The sequence below is a fragment of the Heterodontus francisci genome, chromosome 30 (genome assembly GCF_036365525.1).
Source record: "Heterodontus francisci isolate sHetFra1 chromosome 30, sHetFra1.hap1, whole genome shotgun sequence".
Lineage (NCBI taxonomy): Eukaryota > Metazoa > Chordata > Chondrichthyes > Heterodontiformes > Heterodontidae > Heterodontus > Heterodontus francisci.
Window position 1 is genome coordinate 22560389 of NC_090400.1, and position 20109 is coordinate 22580497.

At 43.8% G+C, this 20109-nt stretch overlaps 1 protein-coding gene across 3 annotated transcripts in view; it reads right to left on the reverse strand.

Annotated features, from left to right (window-relative positions):
• Window positions 1-20109, reverse strand: part of mks1 (MKS transition zone complex subunit 1) — an 81181-nt gene that overhangs the window by 53692 nt on the left and 7380 nt on the right. For 2 of the 3 annotated variants that reach the window (XM_068010203.1, XM_068010204.1), the window contains exons 3-4: window positions 17987-18051; window positions 5279-5434 (exon numbers count right to left, since the gene is read on the reverse strand). In XM_068010203.1, coding sequence (XP_067866304.1) covers window positions 5279-5434; window positions 17987-18051 — 221 coding nt within the window. The remainder of the gene's footprint in view (window positions 1-5278; window positions 5435-17986; window positions 18052-20109) is intronic. The other variant, XM_068010205.1, reaches the window with a different exon arrangement.

Genomic DNA, 20109 nt, shown 5'->3' on the forward strand with positions numbered 1-20109 from the left:
TTTTTTTCTGTGGGGCTTCCTGCCCGTCCTTGCACCTGAACTGGAGCTGCAACTTCTGCTTTCAACATCTCCTGCCTCCATACAAGCACCCGGCCTCCCAGCCTAACCATAATTTTTGGTTACTTGACTTCTTTTAATCAGAACTTCCACTGTCAGTAAAAATTTTGCTCTCCCCACCTCTTACCAACCATCATCTTCTCCTATCTCACCTGCCTACCATCAACATGTCCCTTCCCACCTCTCTCCCCACTCCTAGCTTCCAGCAAACACTAACTGCTTCCCTGACTTGGGTTCTCCTGGATGCTTGGCTCTCAATGAGGTGGGCCCTCGAGTGTTTGGGCCTTGACAGCGCTGATGAAACTGCACATCATTGGTGTTCGCAAGTTGCTGGATCTCTTGCACTCTTTCTGCCCACCAATTGTTTTTTATGCTGCACCACTGCCTTCAGGAGCCTGTAGGATTGCTTCTTCGCATTGGATGTGTGGTGAAGTTTCCAGTCTGCGAAGGCTTTGCACTTATGCTTGATTAGGTCCTTTATTACTTGGTCTTTCTCAGCAAACCAGTCAGGATGCTTCCTGGTGGAGAAGCCAAGGACCTCTTTACAGATGCTTGTCATGGTGGCCTTTAAGGTCGACCAGGCATTAATGGCACACAGGGGCTCCAGGTGGTTGGAGGTTGACGGTAAGGCACTGACTGAGAAGGGCTGCATTAGCAGGATCTTTGAAGCCTTCAATGTTAATTTTCTTGCAGCACTGTTTTTGTTGCTTCCACTGCTTGGGGGCTAGGCCGATGGAAATGGTAGATCGAATAAAGCAGTGGTCGGCTCAGCAGTCGTCTGTACCTGTCACGGCGCGGGTGATATCGACACTTTTGCGGTCCCTCGCTCGAACGATGACGTAGTCGAGTAGGTGCCGGTGTTTGGACCGCAGGTGTTTCCATGTGGTCATCTGTTTGTCTCGCTGGCGTAACAGGGTGTTAGTTATAATGAGGTCATGCTCAAGGCATTTTGTCAGAAGGAGGATTCTGTTGGAGTTTGTTTTCCCTACTCCTTCTTTGCCAATCGGCCCGTTCCAGAGACTGTATCCTCCTCTCAGCGAAGGCAGACAGACGACGAGATTCACCATCGTTTCCAATGTGCCAGCTCAGCCTATGGCCGACTGAGGAAGAGAGTATTTGAGGATCAGGATTTCAATCCCAAGAGTAAGATCATGGTTTACCAGGCAACAGTGATCCCTGTGCTTCTATGTGCTTCGGAGGCTTAGACAACCTACAGCAGGCACCTCAAACCACTGGAGAAGTACCACCAGAGGCGCCCCCACATGATTCTCCATATCCAATGACAAAAAAGGCGGTCCAACAGCAGCGTCCTCTCCCAAGCCAACCTACTCAGCATCAGGGTGAGAATCACCCAAAACCAGCTCTGCTGGGTGGGACATGTCGTTCACCAGACTCTCGAAACAGCTGTTCTACTCAGAACTTGGTCGTGGCAGGAGACTCCCAGGAGGGCAGCGGAAACACTTTAGAGGTATCCTCAAAGCATCTCTGAAGAGATCAAACATCCCCATCATGGGAGTCCCTGGCTCTCGACCGTCCTAGATGGAGGCATCATACATTTTGAGGGACTTTGTCAGGAACATGCAGAGACGAAGTCAAGGTGTCTGAGGGAGTGCACAAACATCCAAACTACTCATCTGCCTGACCCTTCAAGCACCATCTGCCCCTCATGTGGCAGAGTCTGCAGATCACACATTGGACTTACCAGCCATCTCAGAACCCGGAGTGGAAGCATGTCATCCTCGATCCCAAGGGACTGCCTAGGAAGGAGAAGCCTACTTCACCCAAGGCCTACAGTTTTACTCCTCCCACAGGAGATGGACCAGTATTAATTTATAATTGCTGCGGAATTAATTATTTTCTATGCATTGTAACAGAAATCTTACTACCATCAAACTTTGTAACTACTAGATTTCCTGTGGCATTGCTCATGAGTACTCTGGGGTCTGGAGCACAGTTGTGACTGGTTAGCTGCCAACTTGACCTGCTGTTTTAAGGTCACTGGTCAGGTACACCCAAGGGGAAAATGGTCTAAATCAGTCCAGAGGTCAACCTGTACTTAACTGCTGTTTGTAGATTGGAAAATGCTTGTAAATTTCTGGTTCCAGACCAAAAATCAACTCAAAGCAACTTTTGAAAACAAAACTTGTGACACTAAATTGCAATTTCCTTATTTATTTGCAGGATGTGGGCATCACTGGCAAGGGCAGCATTTACTACCCATCCCTAATTACCCTTCAGAAGGTGGTGGTAAGCCACCGTCTTAAGTACAACTGAGTGGCTTGCTAGGCCATTTCCAATGGCAGCTAAGAATCAACCACATTGTTGTAGGTCTGGTGTCACATATAGGCTATACCTAGGGTAAGAGCAGATTTCCTTTACTAAAGGACATTAGTGAACCAGATGAGTTTTTATGAGTCTGGTAGTTTCATGGTCACTGCTATTGATACAGCTTTTTTCTCAATTCCAAATTTCAGTTTCAATTAATTAAATTTAAATTTCCCAGCTGTCATGGTGGGATTTGAACTCATGATTCTGGATCATTAGTCCAGGCCTCTGGATTATTAGTCCAGTAACATCACCACTATGCTATTGCACCCAGGATTGCAACAGGTGATCTCAAAACTTTTGGATAAACTGATTTTCAACTCTTAAATTGCAATCCCAGGATCATGCTGCACTGGAGGTTTTCTATTCCTGGGCGATCTGCACAATTCCAGCCATACTGGTCTAATATTAAGGGTTCTAGAATTTAACAAGCCAAGACTCCTAATAAAATGTTCCTCCAAAACTTTAAACTTCCTCTTCCACAATGTCAAAACAGAAAAGTGTGACAAAATGGCAAACGCACAATGCTTGTGAAAGTTACTGATATGTATTGCATTTCAAATCGCAATATCTGGTGATATTCTTCTGCTATCAAATATAACATCGAAAATTAGGGGCAGGAGTAGGCTATTCAGGTCTGCTCCACCATTAAAAAAAGATCATGGCTGATCATCTAATTCAGTAGCCTGTTCCCACTTTCTCCCCATATCCCTTGATTCCTTTGGTATTAAGAAACATATCTATCTCCTTCTTGAATATATTTAATGACTTGGCCTCCACTGCCTTCTGCGGTAGAGAATTCCACAGGTTCACCACCCTCTGAGTGAAGAAATTAGTAAGATTGTTGTTAACTCTGTGGGTTACTACAATATCAACAATACTTTCTATTCAATCACAGACAACAAATCACCATTTATTGTGCATAAGAAGTATATAAGAGAAGACCTAAAAAAGCTGGAGCCAGGCGAGGTAGGCAGAATGGTGGAGGTTCTCAGTACTATTCCCCAGGTATTATCCATTGGAAAATAGAACTCACTAGATGATACCTCTTCAACTGCTCCTGAGGGTAGTCCCCATCTATACTCAATTCTCTTTCTCACCAGTAGTTGTGCCTCAATACTCAAGAGGATCACCTACCAACATACGAATTAGGAGCAGAAGTAGGCCATTCAATAAGATCATGGCTGATCTGTTTGTGTCTCAAATCCATACTCCCATCTACCCCCAATAACCTTTGATTCCCTTGCTTAACAAGAATCTATCATCCTCGTCTTAAAAATATTCAATGACCCCCGCCTTCACCACCTTCTGAGGCAAAGAGTTCCAAAGTCACACAACCCTCAGAGAAAAAATTTCTCATCTCTGTCCTAAAAGGGCGACCCCTAATTTTAAAACAGTGCCCCCTAATTCTGGACTCACCCACAAGAGGAAACATCCTTTCCACATCTACCTTGTCAAGACCGTTCAGGATCTTACATACTTCAATCAAGTCTCACCTCACTCTTCTAAACTCCAGTGAAAATAAGCCCAGTCTGTAAAACCTTTCCTCATAAGACAACCCCCTCATTCCAGGTATCAATCTAGTAAACCTCCTCTGAACCCTCTCCAACGCACTTACATCCTTCCTTAAATAAGGAGACCAAAACTGCACAGTATTCGAGATGTGGTCTCACCAATGCCCTGTATATCTGAAGCATAACATCCTTACTTTTATTTTCAATTCCTCTCATAATAAAGGATTGCATTCCATTAGCCTTCTTTATGACCTGCTGTACCTGCATACTAACTTTTTGTGACTCATACACTAGAACACCTAGATCCCTCTGCACCTTGGAATTCTGCAGTCATTCTCTGTTTAAGTAATACTCTGTCTTTTTATTCTTCCTGCCAAAGTGATCAACTTCACATTTTCCCACATTATACTTAATCTGCCAGATATCTTCCCACTCACTCACATGGCTTGGCTATGTGAGCCGCATGGAAGATGGCAGGATCCCCAAAGACACATTGTACAGCGAGCTCGCCACTGGTATCAGAGCCACCGGCCGTCCATGTCTCCGCTTCAAAGACGTCTGCAAACGCGACATGAAGTCCTGTGACATTGATCACAAGTCGTGGGAGTCAGTTGCCAGCGTTCGCCAGAGCTGGCGGGCAGTCATAAAGGCGGGGCTAAAGTGTGGCGAGTCAAAGAGACTTAGCAGCTGGCAGGAAAAAAGACAAAAGCGCAAGGGGAGAGCCAACTGTGTAACAGCCCCGACAAACAAATTTTTCTGCAGCACCTGTGGAAGAGCCCGTCACTCTAGAATTGGCCTTTATAGCCACTCCAGGCGCTGCTCCACATGCCACTGACCACCTCCAGGCGCTTACCCATTGTCTCTCGAGATAAGGAGGCCAAAGAAGAACTCAACCGATCTATATCGGTCTGCAACCTCCTTATGTCCTCTTCACAACATACGTTCCTACCTATTTTTGTGTCATCTGCAAACTTAGCTACCAAGCCATCGCTCCCCTCATTAGCCAACCACAATGGATTCTTTTGCTTACTCTGGAAACGTGCACAGTTGCTTTTCTTCCGTTAAACAACAGCATAGCACACTATGTCACATGTAGAATATGGGTATGTACTCCAGATTGTCCCCTCCTCAACCCCTTTCACTTACTTATTCTCGATGCACAGTACCAGAGAAATATACACCATCAGACGTTTATGGTTAGTACTGTGAACACGATACTACCTGGTGTCATGAGGTTCCTGACAAAGCACAGTGCTTCTAGTAACTGAAAGATCACCATTTGTCTACCTTAACCTATTTTAGTCATTTGATTTGAACCCTGGTCTGAATTGTTTGTTAAACCTGTTATTATTAAAAAAGCAGCGATTATTGAGTTTCAGTACCTCTTTCATGCTGGTGTATCGGTCAAAGTCAGTATAGGTGAAGATTCTGAAGTTCTTTCTCTCTTCGGCTTCCTCCAGACGCAGGATCTCATTATGGTATTGCAAGTCCAGAGGACTCTGGCAGGCATGTTCATTCTTGAACAGATCGATTTCAAACTAGAAACAAAAGGAGATATTTTATGATGCTCTTTTCCAATCATCTGTCCTCCTCCCACTTTCCCCTAAATGTTCAAGAATCCCTGTGCTTTTCAGCTTCTTCCAAATCCTGCTCTGACTTGATGTTGAAATGTGTGTATCCCATCTGGACACTGGAGAGGGAGTGGAAATTGTATCCATCAACATAAGGAACATCTACACTGGGACAAACACAGCTCCATTTTTATTGCCCAATGTCATCTGTGCAGAGATTACAGACCATCTATAGAAAAGACTAAGGCCACTCAGTCTGCTCTAACGGCTGTTATGACTGAGATGAGAGGAGTGCACTCTCCTTTCTGGTTCCACTTCTCCACAGGTCACAACATACACTTCAATGTTTGCCCAGTTACCAATGCAGTCAATCATATACTCTACTCTTTATCCCAGGATAAAATACACCAACCAGGTTTCTTAAATAAACAACAAAATTATCAGTTTATTATAAAACAAGACTTAACCAGTAACGAAGTAAAGTATCCACAAATAGATTGAAATATGAAAGCTCCTTCTTTAAATTCCCCACACACAAACTCACACTTAATAATTCTTGAAGAAATAAAGATAAGATATAGAAAGAGGTCAGTTGTCCCTTTTTGGTCTGGCATCCCAAATATGCATAGACGGCTGTCACTGGGATCTTTCTAGAGCAGTTCTTTTCAGGCGATGTTGAGGAGGATCAGTTTGGTAGGCTTTCCAGGAGAAATGCGGCATCAGGGGTTTCTGGTAGGCTTTTCAGGAGAAATAAAGAACAAAGAACAGTACAGCACAGGAACAGGCCATTCGGCCCTCCAAGCCTGCGCCGATCTTGATGCCTGCCTAAACTAAAACCTTCTGCACTTCCGGAGTCCGTATCCCTCTATTCCCAACCTATTCATGTATTTGTCAAGATGCCTCTTAAACGTCTCTATGGTACCTGCTTCCACCACCTCCCCCGACAATAAGTTCCAGGCACTCACCACCCTCTGTGTAAAGAACTTGCCTCGCACATCCCCTCTAAACTTTGCCCCTCTCACCTTAAACCTATGTCCCCTAGTAACTGACTCTTCCACCCTGGGAAAAAGCTTCTGACTATCCACTCTGTCCATACCGCTTATAACTTTGTAAACCTCTATCATGTCGCCCCTCCACCTCCGTCGTTCCAGTGAAAACAATCAGAGTTTATCCAACCTCTCCTCATAGCTAATGCCCTCCAGACCAGGCAACATCCTGGTAAACCGCTTCTGTACCCTCTCCAAAGCCTCCACGTCCTTCTGGTAGTGTGGCGACCAGAATTGCACGCAATATTCTAAGTGTGGCCTAACTAAAGTTCTGTACAGCTGCAGCATGACTTGCCTATTTTTATACTCTATGCCCCGACCGATGAAGGCAAGCATGCCGTATGCCTTCTTGATTACCTTATCCACCTGCGTTGCCACTTTCAGTGACCTGTGGACCTGTGCGCCCAGATCTCTCTGCCTGTCAATACTCCTAAGGGTTCTGCCATTTACTGTATACCTCCCACCTGCATTAGACCTTCCAAAATGCATTACCTGACATTTGTCCGAATTAAACTCCATCTGCCATTTCTCCGCCCAAGTCTCCAACCGATCTATATCCTGCTGTATCCTCTGACAATCCTCATCACTGTCCGCAACTCCACCAACCTTTGTGTCGTCCGCAAACTTACTAATCAGACCAGCTACATTTTCCTCCAAATCATTTAGAAATACTACAAACAGCAAAGGGCCCAGCACAGATCCCTGTGGAACACCATTAGTCACATCCCTCCATTCAGAAAAGCACCCTTCCACTGCTACCCTCTGTCTTCTATGACCGAGCCAGTTCTGTATCCATCTTGCCAGCTCACCTCTGATCCCATGTGACTTCATCTTTTGTATCAGTGTGCCATGGGGGACCTTGTCAAAGGCTTTACTGGTCCATATAGATAACACCCACTGCCCTTCCTTCATCAAGCACCTTTGTCACTTCCTCAAAGAACTCAATCAAATTTGTGAGACACGACCGCCCCTTCACAAAACCATGCTGCTTCTCGCTAATAAGTCTATTTGTTTCCAAATGGGAGTAAATCCTGTCCCGAAGAATCCTCTCTAAAAAATAATTTCCCTACCACTGACGTAAGGCTCACCGGCCTGTAATTTCCTGGATTATCCTTGCCACCCTTCTTAAACAAAGGAACAACATTGGCTATTCTCCAGTCCTCTGGGACCTCACCTGTAGCCAATGAGGATGCAAAGATTTCTGTCAAGGCTCCAGCAATTTCTTCCCTTGCCTCCCCCAGTATTCTGGGGTAGATCCCATCAGGCCCTGGGGACTTATCTACCTTAATGCTTTGCAAGACACCCAACACCTCCTCCTTTTTGATAATGAGATGATTGAGACTATCTACACTGCCTTCCCTATGCTCATCATCCACCAAGTCCTTCTCCTTGGTGAATACTGATGCAAAGTACTCATTTAGTACCTCGCCCATTTCCTCTGGCTCCATGCATAGATTCCCATCTCTGTCCTTGAGTGGGCCAACCCTTTCCCTGGTTACCCTCTTGCTCTTTATATACGTATAAAAAGCCTTGGGATTTTCCTTAATCCTGTTTGCCAATGACTTTTCATGACCCCTTTTAGCCCTCCTAACTCCTTGCTTAAGTTCCTTCCTACTGTCTTTATATTCCTCAAGGGATTCATCTGTTCCTAGCCTTCCAGCCCTTACGAATACAGCATCAGTTTCTCTATTTCTTACACTTAATTGTCAGGACGTTTTCAAAGAGATGGAAGAGGGTGAGCTGATGGTGGCTGCTCTCTTGGCTGGTTTTCTCCAACTGTCTTAAAAACAGAAGTGACTCTCTGTTGTCTGTTTGTGTTTGCTGGAATTCTCAGTAAAGTTTCTACTGAAAGACGACCAAGTTCAAAATCCAAACAGACTTGTTGCTATACTCCTTGTTGAAAAGAACTGTGGGACGCCTGCTGCAACAAAGTGCTTTGAATGCCTATCTCTTAAAGGCTGTTCGTCGAATTTGCCTGGAAACTTCAAGTGGCATCTGATTATTCCACCCTGGGACACCTCATCAACCGGGAACGTAAATCACCAGGACTCACAACCCAGCTACTTATTTATTCCTAAGAAACATCATTTTTTAAACCGGTTAACCATTGGTTTTTGAATGTATGTGTGTGTGCATGAAGTTTTGGATAAAATAGGTTTTCAAGTCTTTTAGACATAGGTTTATCTCAATAGCAATAAAGATTTAGTTTATTAATTTGTTGTTTTATAAAGATACCTGGTTTGGTCTGTTTTATTCTGGGGAGTTAATAAAGTGTTGAATTTGGCTAATTTCCGATAGGTGGGAAAACTTTAATAATATGCTATGACCTGTAGAGTAATGGGACTGAATTAACAGTGCATTACTCCTGACTTGGTCATAACATTAATTGGGGGCTCGTGTCTGGGATCACATTAATTACTCTTGCGTCTGGGCTCATATTAATTGGGTACTCGATTGTCCGGATCCAATCCAAATCTAACGCCAATTACATGAATTATAAAGAGAGTAATAATTTGAAAGAAAAATATAAAAGGAACCAGGTTTCTTGTACATAAGGATAAAGGCTGTATTATCAGAATGGCATCAGCAGTTGCAGCAGAGTTTCTGGGAAAGGAGAATGTGTCCCTCAGTGATTTGACAACTTTAACTAAGAATAAACTAAAAGATCTGGCAGCAAAATTGGGGTTAGAGTTGAAATCAGGTACTAAAAAAGCAGAGATATTTGATGTAATAGCTCAACATTTAAAATTAGAAGACAAGGAACAAGAAGATAGTAAGCCAGAGAGTGATACAGTGGTATTGGCTAGGATTCAGTTAGAAACGAAAAAACTTGAAGTTGAAAAAGAATTAAGAAAACTTGAACAGGAGAAAGAGAGAGCATTTCAGAGTGAAAGAAAGGGAATTTAAATTATGAGAGATGGAACTGAGACAAGAGTCTTGAATCCAGGGAAAGTTCTGGTCAGGAAGAATCTGAAGTCAGCCCAGGACCCAGTGAAAAGTTGTTTAAATTCATACAAGCTCTTCCTAAGTTTGAGGAAAGGGACGTATCTTTTCATATCTTTTGAAAAAACAGCCAAACAAATGAAATGGCCAAAGGAAAGCTGGACACTGCTGATGCAAAGTAGGTTGATAGGCAGAGCTCATGAAGTTTATGCCATGCTTCCTGAAGAGGCTTTTGCAGATGATGAGATGGCAAAAAAGACTATTCTTGCTGCATATAAGTAAGGCCCTGAAGCTTAGCGTCAGAAGCTTTGTAACGTACGGAGATTGGCTGGACAGTCGTATGCAGAATTTGAGAGGGTGAAGCAAATTAATTTTGACTGTTGGATATGAGCATTAAAGATGGAAACCACATGAGAACCTTCGAGAATTGATTCTCTTGGAAGAGATTAAAAATTCAATTCCTTCAGTCGTGAGAACTCATGTAGATAACCTGAAAGTTTTGAAAGCTAGGCAAGCAGCAGAAATTGATAATTTTGAGCTTGTGAATAAGCCAAAACCTTTTGTCCATCACCCCCATAAACCCAAGAAGGATAGAAAGCAGGAGAGTGAAAGGAAGGCAAGTAGCCGGGCACAAGAAGAAACAGCTGGGAATGCCCCAGGATCACGTAATTAGGCCAGAAAGGAAGGTGCTGAGGGTAGGAGTGAGGTCCGCAAGCCGAAGTGTTATCATTGCCACAAAACAGGTCATCTTCGTTCAGAATTCTGGAAATTGCGAGGTAAACCCATAGGACTTGATAAAAATTGATTAAAACCCTAATTAACTAATTAATAAGTAGAGTAACTAAACCCGAGGGAGATTACTGTATTTAGTTAGCATTTAATATTTATAGAAGGAATCTAGCACTAGGGACCATATTGTTAATTATAACAATTTAGTAAGGATTTAATAAGTATTTATTTATTTTAAATTAATTTATTAATTAGTGCTAGAAATGTCAGTTAGAGGGGTGAAGTGCTTCACCTGTGAGATGTGGGAGGTCCGTGACGCTTCCAGCGTTCCAGACGACTACATCTGCAGGAAGTGTACCCAGTTGCAGCTCCTCGGTTGGAGCGGCAACTGGATGCACTTAGGAGCATGTAGGTGGCAGAAAGCGTCATAGACAGGAGTTTTAGAGAAGTGGATACACCCAAGGTGCAGGCAGATAGATGGGTGACCGCTAGAAGGGGCAGGCAGTCAGTGCAGGAATCTCCTGTGGCTATCCCCCTCTCTAACAAGTATACCGTTTTGGATCCTGTTGGGGGGGATGGCCTATCAGGGGAAAACAGCAGCAGCCAGAGCAGTGGCACCATGGCTGGCACTGTTGTTCAGCAGGGAGGGACAAAGCGCAGAAGAGCAATAGTTATAGGGGACTCTATAGTCAGGGGCACAGATAGGCGCTTCTGTGGACGTGAAAGAGACTCCAGGATGGTATGTTGCCTCCCTGGTGCCAGGGTCAAGGATGTCTCTGAACAGACAGGAAGGGGGAGGGTGAACAGCCAGAGGTTGTGGTACACATCGGTACCAACGACATAGGCAGGAAGAGTGATGAGGTCCTGCAGAGGGAGTTTAGGGAGTTAGGTAGAAAGTTAAAAGACAGGACCTCTAGGGTTGTAATCTCGGGATTACTCCCTGTGCCACGTGCCAGTGAGGCCAGAAATAGGAAGATAGTGCAGCTAAACACGTGGTTGAACAGCTGGTGTAGAAGGGAGGGTTTCAGATATCTGGACCATTGGGATCTCTTCAGGGACAGATGGGACCTGTACAAGAAGGACGGGTTGCATCTAAACTGGGGGGGCACAAATATCCTGGCTGCGAGGTTTGCTAGCGTCGCTCGGGAGGGTTTAAACTAGTGTGGCAGGGGGGTGGGAACCAGAGCAGTAGGACAGCAAGTGAAATAAATGAGGGGGAACTGGTAAATAAGGCCAGTAAGACTAAGAGGAAGAGCAGACAGGGAGATGTTGCAGAGCACAGCGGGACTGGTGATCTGAAGTGCATTTGTTTCAATGCGAGAAGTATAACAGGTAAGGCAGATGAACTTAGAGCTTGGATTAGTACTTGGAACTATGATGTTGTTGCTATTACAGAGACTTGGTTGAGGGAAGGACAGGATTGGCAGCTAAATGTTCCAGGATTTAGAAGCTTCAGGCAGGATAGAGGGGGATGTAAAAGGGGTGGGGGAGTTGCATTACTTGTTAAGGAGAATATCACAGCTGTACTGCGGGAGGACACCTCGGAGGGGTCTTGCAGCGAGGCAATATGGGTGGAGCTCAGGAATAGGAAGGGTGTAGTCACAATGTTGGGGGTTTTCTACAGGCCTCCCAACAGCCGGTGGGAGGTAGAGGAGTAGATATGTAGACAGATTTTGGAAAGATGTAAAGATAACAGGGTTGTAGTGGTGGGTGATTTTAACTTCCCCAATATTGACTGGGACTCACTTAGTGCTAGGGGCTTGGATGGGGCAGAATTTGTAAGGAGCATCCAGGAGGGCTTCTTGAAACAATATGTAGATAGTCCAACTAGGGATGGGGCCGTACTGGACCTGGTATTGGGGAGTGAGCCCGGCCAGGTGGTCGAAGTTTCAGTAGGGGAGCATTTTGGGAACAGTGACCATAATTCCATAATTTTTAAGGTACTTGTGGATAAGGATAAGAGTAGTCCTTGGGTGAAGGCGCTAAATTGGGGGAAGGCTAATTATAACAATATTAGGCAGGAACTGAAGAATTTAGATTGGGGGCAGCTGTTTGAGGGTAAATCAACATCTGACAAGTGGGAGTCTTTCAAACGTCAGTTGATTAGAATCCAGGACCAGTATGTTCCTGTGAGGAAGGAGGATAGGTTTGGCAAGTTTCGGGAACCTTGGATAACGCGGGATATTGTGAGCCTAGTCAAAAAGAAAAAGGAAGCATTCGTAAGGGCTGGAAGGCTAGGAACAGACGAATCCCTTGAGGAATATAAAGACAGTAGGAAGGAACTTAAACAAGGAGTCAGGAAGGCTAAAAGGGGTCATGAAAAGTCATGGGCAAACAGGATTAAGGAAAATCCCAAGGCTTTTTATACGTATATAAGGAGTAAGAGGGTAACTAGGGTAAGGGTTGGCCCACTCAAGGACAGAGAAGGGAATCTATGTGTGGAGCCAGAGGAAATGGGCAAGGTACTAAATGAGTACTTTGCATCAGTATTCACCAAAGAGAAGGACTTGGTGGCGGATGAGCCTCGGGAAGGGAGTGTAGATAGTCTCAGTCGTCTCATTATCAAAAAGGAGGTGGTGTTGGGTGTCTTGCAAAGCATTAAGGTAGATAAGACCCCAGGGCCTGATGGGATCTACCCCAGAATACTGTGGGAGGCAAGGGAAGAAATTGCTGGGGCCTTGACAGAAATCTTTGCAATGGCTCGGTCATAGAAGACAGAGGGTAGCAGTGGAAGGCTGCTTTTCTGAATGGAGGGATGTGACTAGTGGTGTTCCGCAGGGATCTGTGCTGGGACCTTTGCTCTTTGTAGTATATATAAATGATTTGGAGGAAAATGTAGCTGGTCTGATTAGTAAGTTTGCGGACGACACAAAGGTTTGTGGAGTTGCGGATAATGATGAGGATTGTCAGAGGATACCGCAGGATATAGATTGGTTGGAGACTTGGGCGAGAAATGGCAGATAGAGTTTAATCTGGACAAATGTGAGGTAATGCATTTTGGAAGGTCTAATGCAGGTGGGAAGTGTACAGTAAATGGCAGAACCCTTCGGAGTATTGACAGGCAGAGAGATCTGGGCGCACAGGTCCACAGGTCACTGAAAGTGGCAACGCAGGTGGATAAGGTAGTCAAGTAGGCCTACGGCATGCTTGCCTTCATCGGTCGGGGCATAGAGTATAAAAATTGGCAAGTCATGTTGCAGCTGTACAGAACCTTAGTTAGGCCACACTTAGAATATTGCGTGCAATTCTGGTCGCCACACTACCAGAAGGACGTGGAGGATTTGGTGAGGGTACAGAAGAGGGTTACCAGGATGTTGTCAGGTCTGGAGGGCATTAGCTATGAGGAGAGATTGGATAAACTCGGATTGTTTTCACTGGAACGACGGAGGTGGAGGGGCGACATGATAGAGGTTTACAAAGTTATGAGCGGCATGGACAGAATGGATAGTCAGAAGCTTTTTCCCAGGGTGGAAGAGTCAGTTACTAGGGGACATAGGTTTAAGGTGAGAGGGGCAAAGTTTAGAGGGGATGTGCGAGGCAAGTTCTTTACACAGAGGGTGGTGAGTGCCTGGAACTTGCTGCCCGGGGAGGTGGTGGAAGCAGGTACAATAGAGACATTTAAGAGGCATCTTGACAAATACATGAATAGGATGGGAATAGAGGGATACGGACCCCAGAAGTGCAGAAGGTTTTAGTTTAGGCAGGCATCAAGATCGGCGCAGGCTTGGAGGGCCGAATGGCCTGTTCCTGTGCTGTACTGTTCTTTGTTTGTTCTTTGACTTGTTGGGGTACACAAAGCTAATGCAGAGAAAAGAGCTCTGATGGAGAGTACAGCAGACCAGGCTGCAGCTTCAACGGTGGCTGTAAAACCAGACACAAAAACTAAAGTGAGTGCAGAGGTTTAGAATAAAATACCCAAAAGTTATAATGAATTCTTCTCAAAGGGAAAAGTAACTCCACATCCTTTAAGTGAGGCAGGAAAACCTATCATTATACTCAGGGATACAGGAGCAACCCAAACCCTCTTGCTGGAGAAAGGTATAACGTTTCCACCAGAGAGTGCCCTGAATACTAAAGTTTTAGTTAATGGAATTGGCGGGGAGTATATACCCGTAGCTTTATATAAAGTACACTTAAGAGTGTGACCCAATATCTGGGATGGTAACTGTAGGAGTTGTCCACAGGTTGCCAGTCGAGGTAACTGATCTACTCCTGGGAAATAATTTGGCTGGATCAAAAGTATAAGTTTCTCCTATAATTACAGAGAAACCAAGTGAAGTTAGAAAAACAGAACAATTACAGGAACAAGTTCCAGGAATATTTCCCACATGTGTAGTCACCCGAGCAATGGCTAAACAGGTTCCATTGTCGGAGACAAAAGTGGCACCACAAACAGATAGCCGAGTATCTGAAACCTTATTTGGGGATTCAGATAATCCAAATGAGATGTTTAACAGATCTTCTCTAACTGCAGCACAGCAAGCTGATCCAGAGATATCCAGAATAGTACAGACGGGTCAGATAGAAGCTGAGGTGAAAGGAGTTCCAGAAGGCTATTATATGGCAAATGGAGTTTTGAGGAGGAAATGGAGACCATCTCGTAGAACTGCGGACGAAGACTGGACAGTTGTTCAACAGATCAACAGATACCACCTAACTATCGCCTGGAATTATTAAGGTCAGCAAATGACATTTCTTTTGCAAATCATAGGGGGATTCGGAAGACTAAATCACGTATAAGTCAACATTATTACTGGCCAGGCCTTAAAAAGGACGTGAGGCAATTTTGTAGGACTTAGGAACACCTTAAAGCATCCCAAATCAACATGAAAAAATGGTCTGACAAGAATGCAAAGACCTGCGATTTTCAACCAGGGGATGAAGTATTGGTGTTGTTACCGTTACAGGGAGAACCATTAAAAGCACGGTTCAGTGGCCGATGTAAAGTGAGCAAAAGAGTGGGTAAGGTAGATTACTTGATTGACACCCTGATCGTCGGAAGAACAACCAGTTGTGTCACATCAATATGTTAAAGCAATATTATCGCAGGGAGGAGGATAAGCCAGTACAGGTAGGTCAGGTAATGGGGATTGTTGAGAAGGAAAAGAATAGTGAGGATGAGGCAGAAGGCGGCCTAGGAAATTCTCAGATTGAACCTCCAACTATCCAGTTAGCAAATACAGAATGGCTAGGAAAATTGGACAACATACTTTTGCATTTAGATGCAAAACAACATGAAGACCTAACCAGGCTTTTCACAACATTTAAAACAGTCTGTCGGGATAAGCCGGGATGTACAACCTTAGCCACACATGATGTGCATATAAGGGGATTCGTTCCTTTAGAACAACATCCTTACCGCTTGGTTCCAGACAAACAGGTCCAAGCAAAAGCAGAGGTCATATGCATGCTGGAGGGCAGCTTAGTGAAAGCAGCTGGAATTCGCCGGTAGTCTTGGTGCCTAAACCTGGTGGGCCAATGCGCCAACGAAGGCAGACTCCTACCCAATTTCTTGTTTAGAAGACTGTATGGACATAGTGGGCAACACCATGTGTCTTACCGAGATAAACGTGTTGAAGGGATACTGTCAAATTCCTTTGACACCCCAAGATAAGGAAGAGTCAGTTTTTGTTACACTGGATGGGGTTTTTCAGTATCAAGTGATACCACACAGGTTAATGTGTACTCAAGAAACATCTCAGAGAATAGTGAACCCAGTAGTGGCCAGTGTTCCTAACTGTGCAGTTCACCTGGCTGAGGTGATCATCTATGGGAACACTTGGAAGGAAAACATGAAACAACTGGGAGACTCTGTTTGGAAGGTTGCAATGGGCTGAATGGGACAAGCTTTATATTTAAAAAAATGTAAATTATAATTTTTGATGAAGTTTATTGCTATAGCCTTATCATTTGAAGATTGTACATATTTCGGGGCAGGACAATGTTGTCACTGACACTTTGTCACAAATGTAACCTTAAGTTAAATGAATTGCAAAGATGCAAAGAAACATTCTGTTAATTATCAGTCAAGTGAATGGAGGGCATGAATGTGAAAATATGTTTAGAGTTTTTTTTTTCAGTTTCTGTTTTGCATTGTACTGTTTTCTTTCTCTTATGTTTAAAAACAGTGTGCCTTTAAAAACTAAGGGGCACAGTGTACCAGCAGCTGTACTCGTTTCCTAGGAAACAGCAGGAGAGGTCACATGGTGTATTGTAACTTTTGACTGTGTGTAAAGACTGGCTATAACCGATTTGAACTGGAGACTAACGAAGCGTGCTCTACACTGAAGGAAGTAACCCTCTCTCTTAGCAGAAAAATCTACATTTATCTTCAGGCTCTGTATTGCCCAAGGAGAGAAAAACCCCGGAAAAGAACATTTGTATTGTTGGAGGTAGCAAATTCCTTGTACTTCCAAACTCTAAGAGGTCTTTGCCTCAGAAGTGACTCAGTATCTGTGTTTGCTGGAATTCTCAGTAAAGTTTCTACTGAAAGACGACCAAGTACAAAATCCAAACAGACTTGTTGCTATACTTTGTTGTAAGTACTGTGTGATGTATGCTGAAACTAAAATGCTTTGAATGCCTATCCCTTAAAGACTGTTCGTCAAATTCGCCTGGAGACTTCAAGTGGCATCTGATTATTCTACTCTGGGACCTCACCAACCGGGAACGTAAATCACCAGGACTTACAACCCAGTTACTTATTTACTCCTAAGAAACATAATTTTTTAAACCAGTTAACCGTTGATTTTTGAATGTATGTGTGTGTGTGCATGAAGGTTTGGATAAAATAAGTTATAAAGTCTTTTAGACATAGGTTTATCGCAATAGCGTTTAAGATTTAGTTTATTAATAAATAGTTAATTTATTGTTGTTTAAATATACCTGGTTTGGTCTTTTTTATTCTGGAGAGTTAATAAAGTGTGGAATTTGGCTAATTTCCAATAGGCGGGAAAACTTTAATAATATGCTATGACCTGTGGAGTAATGGTACTGAATTGTCAGTGCATTATTCCAGCCTTGGTCATAACAATGCCCATTTAGTATTGAACCAGGGGTAGCTTTATGACTCAGATGGGATCATCTAAGCTCACTTCAAATAGAGCCGTCGCGCAGTGGTTGGCACTGCAGCTTCACAGCTCCAACGTCCCGGTTTCGCTTCTGAGTCCTGCCTGTGCGGAGTTTGCAAGTTCTCTCTGTGACCGCGTGGGTTTCCGCCGGGTGCTCCGATTTCCTCCCACAACCAAAGACTTGCAGGCTGATAGGTAAATTGGCCATTGTAAATTGCCCCCAGTGTAGGTAGGTGGAAGGAGAATTGAGGAAAGGTGGGGATGTGGTAAGGAATATGGGATTAATGTAGGATTAGTATAAATGGGTGGTTGATGGTCGGCACAGACTCGGAGGGCCGAAGGGCCTGTTTCAGTGCTGTATATCTCTCTATGACAAGGAGCAAAGTAAGGAGATATTCTTCCCATTAGACTGGGTTGGATTCTAACCCAGGTCCTAAATATGAAAGTTAATGCATCAACCCCACTTTGAGCATTTGTCCAATTTCTGCTTGTTAGTTCTGATTTTTTGGTTTGTGCTGTTTGAATTTTGTGGACCTGGTGGTTTGGATGGGACTGCCTCTAATACGTAAGCTACAGCTGTTTGTTTTTAAAAAAAACAAATTGTATAGCAAAAGTGTAAACACAAGTATTTTGCATTTACTCCCTCAAAGAGTATCCTTCCCTCTGAATAGACATGCTTCAAAATCAGTCACTGCTGTTCTGACTTTATAGTAGAATGTCAGACAAGTTACCTGGCTGAATAGTTTCTCCTGCCAACTGACCACAACCTCCTCTTGGTCGTCTGTCCGATAACCAGCTGAAAGAGTAAGGAAGGAAATTACAAATACGGGTGGTCTCCCAAGGCAAGGATGAAATTAGGAAATACTTTAGCATAGGAAAGGATAGAGTGAGGGAGTACCTCAATACAGGTAAGGAAACGATGGGGCATTAACAGCACAGATAAGAAGGAATGGGGAATACCTCACCATGGATAAGGATAGAATGATGAAATGCATCAGTACACACATGGATAAAATGAAGGAAAACTTCAGAATGGGCAATAGGATAAAATAAGGGACACCTCAACACAGGAAATAAAGAGAAAGATGTCCATTTATACAGCAATTTTCACACACATTGGACATCCCAAAGTACTTCAAAGCCACTGATAAATGTGGAAACACTCCAGCACTGGTGGTAATAGGGTGGGGCAATACCCCAGTAGAGGTAAGAATAGAATGAGGCCAGGTTAAAAGAGGGCATTAATCAGCCCCATCTTAAAGGGTTCAAGAAGCAACTGGGCCAGTGTGTTTGAATTGTGGCAACATTGGAAGATATGGTGACAAGTTGGGAATGAGATTATAAAGAGACTGGTTGTTGGGCCTACTAGTCCTTTCTTGCTCCTATGTTCATATAAGGGCTGTAACAGACCCTTCACCATTCAACCCAAAAACCTGGAATACAAGTCTCACCATGATCATTTATAATCTAAAGTTTATATTATTTCCACATTAATATGTGACAGAAGACACACAATATTTTCCCCTTTCTGTGTGCAAGAATTTTGGGAAGTTTGCATTCTTTTTGAAGAGTTTCATCTGCATCTGGTGGGTACAGATTAACACTTCAATCCCACTACATTTCACTCACACAGTTCTCTGCAAGGATAAATATTTACTTTATTTCTCTCCCTGACCTTCCTTTCCTGATGACAGTGACTCATATGATTCGATGAGGATTGAACGTCCACTGCTACTTCACATGAATATGGACAGCCAGTATCAGGCTATTCAAGTGTGGAGGGCATCACAACTCAGACTAATCCTGCCCTCATCCAACAGCCAAAATATGCAGATTTTCAAGCAGGATATACAGGATTGTGGCATTGGCTTCCCCATATTACAATACCCAATGGTATGACGTCAAGTGGGAGGCTGGACAATATCTAGAGGCTATTTGGCAGGCTTGCTGGTTTGGGGCACTATAACAGCCTGATGTTGTCTATACTACACTTACCATCAGGAGTGAATGTGCAGTGATTTGACGCAGGACATTTCACTGACTCAGCAAAACACAGGAGATCAGGGATTGAAATAAGGTCCTTTCTGATTTATATGACTTCCTGCCAAAGTGTACAATAATCCATAAGGAAAACAGCACCTTTATTATTTATTCATTCAAGGGATGTATGTATTGATGGGAAGGACAGTATTTATTGCCCATCTCTCATTGCCCTCGAGAAAGTGATGGTAGTGATGAGCCAACTTCTTGAACTGCTGCATTTCATGTGGTGAAGGCACTCCCACATGGCTTAGGGAGGGAGTAGTAGGATTTCAACCCAGTGACGATAAAGAAATGGGAATATATTTCCAAGTCAGGGTGGTATACGACTTGGAGGTGGTGATGTTCCCATGTGCCTGCTGCCCTCTTCTAGGTCAGGGGTGTTCAACTTTTTCATGTGGGGGCCACATTACAATTTTTGCCCTACATAGGGGTCCGGTGAGCAAATTTTGGAAAGATAAAGCTATTAAAAATTTACCCTCCAATCAAAACACTAACTAATGTGCATTTCTGTGATGAAGCTTTAAATGAGAAGACTAATTTATTGACTTACTTTCTCATCACTATATTGAAACCTGATTTAGTGATACACCTGGCATTGTTTTTGCTTGCATAAGTAGTCAATCTCTGCCCACACACCTGATGTAGCAATGCAGATTATTTTAGATAGATTTCCATCTGTCAAGAGAGACCTTGATTTCTCAACCCCCTCTCCCTGTGCTCTCTCTGTGTCTCTTTCCCCAACGCCATCACCACCCCCTCAACCCCCAGAACTAGGTACACAGATTGAAAGTTTTGGGCAAAAGATGCAGGG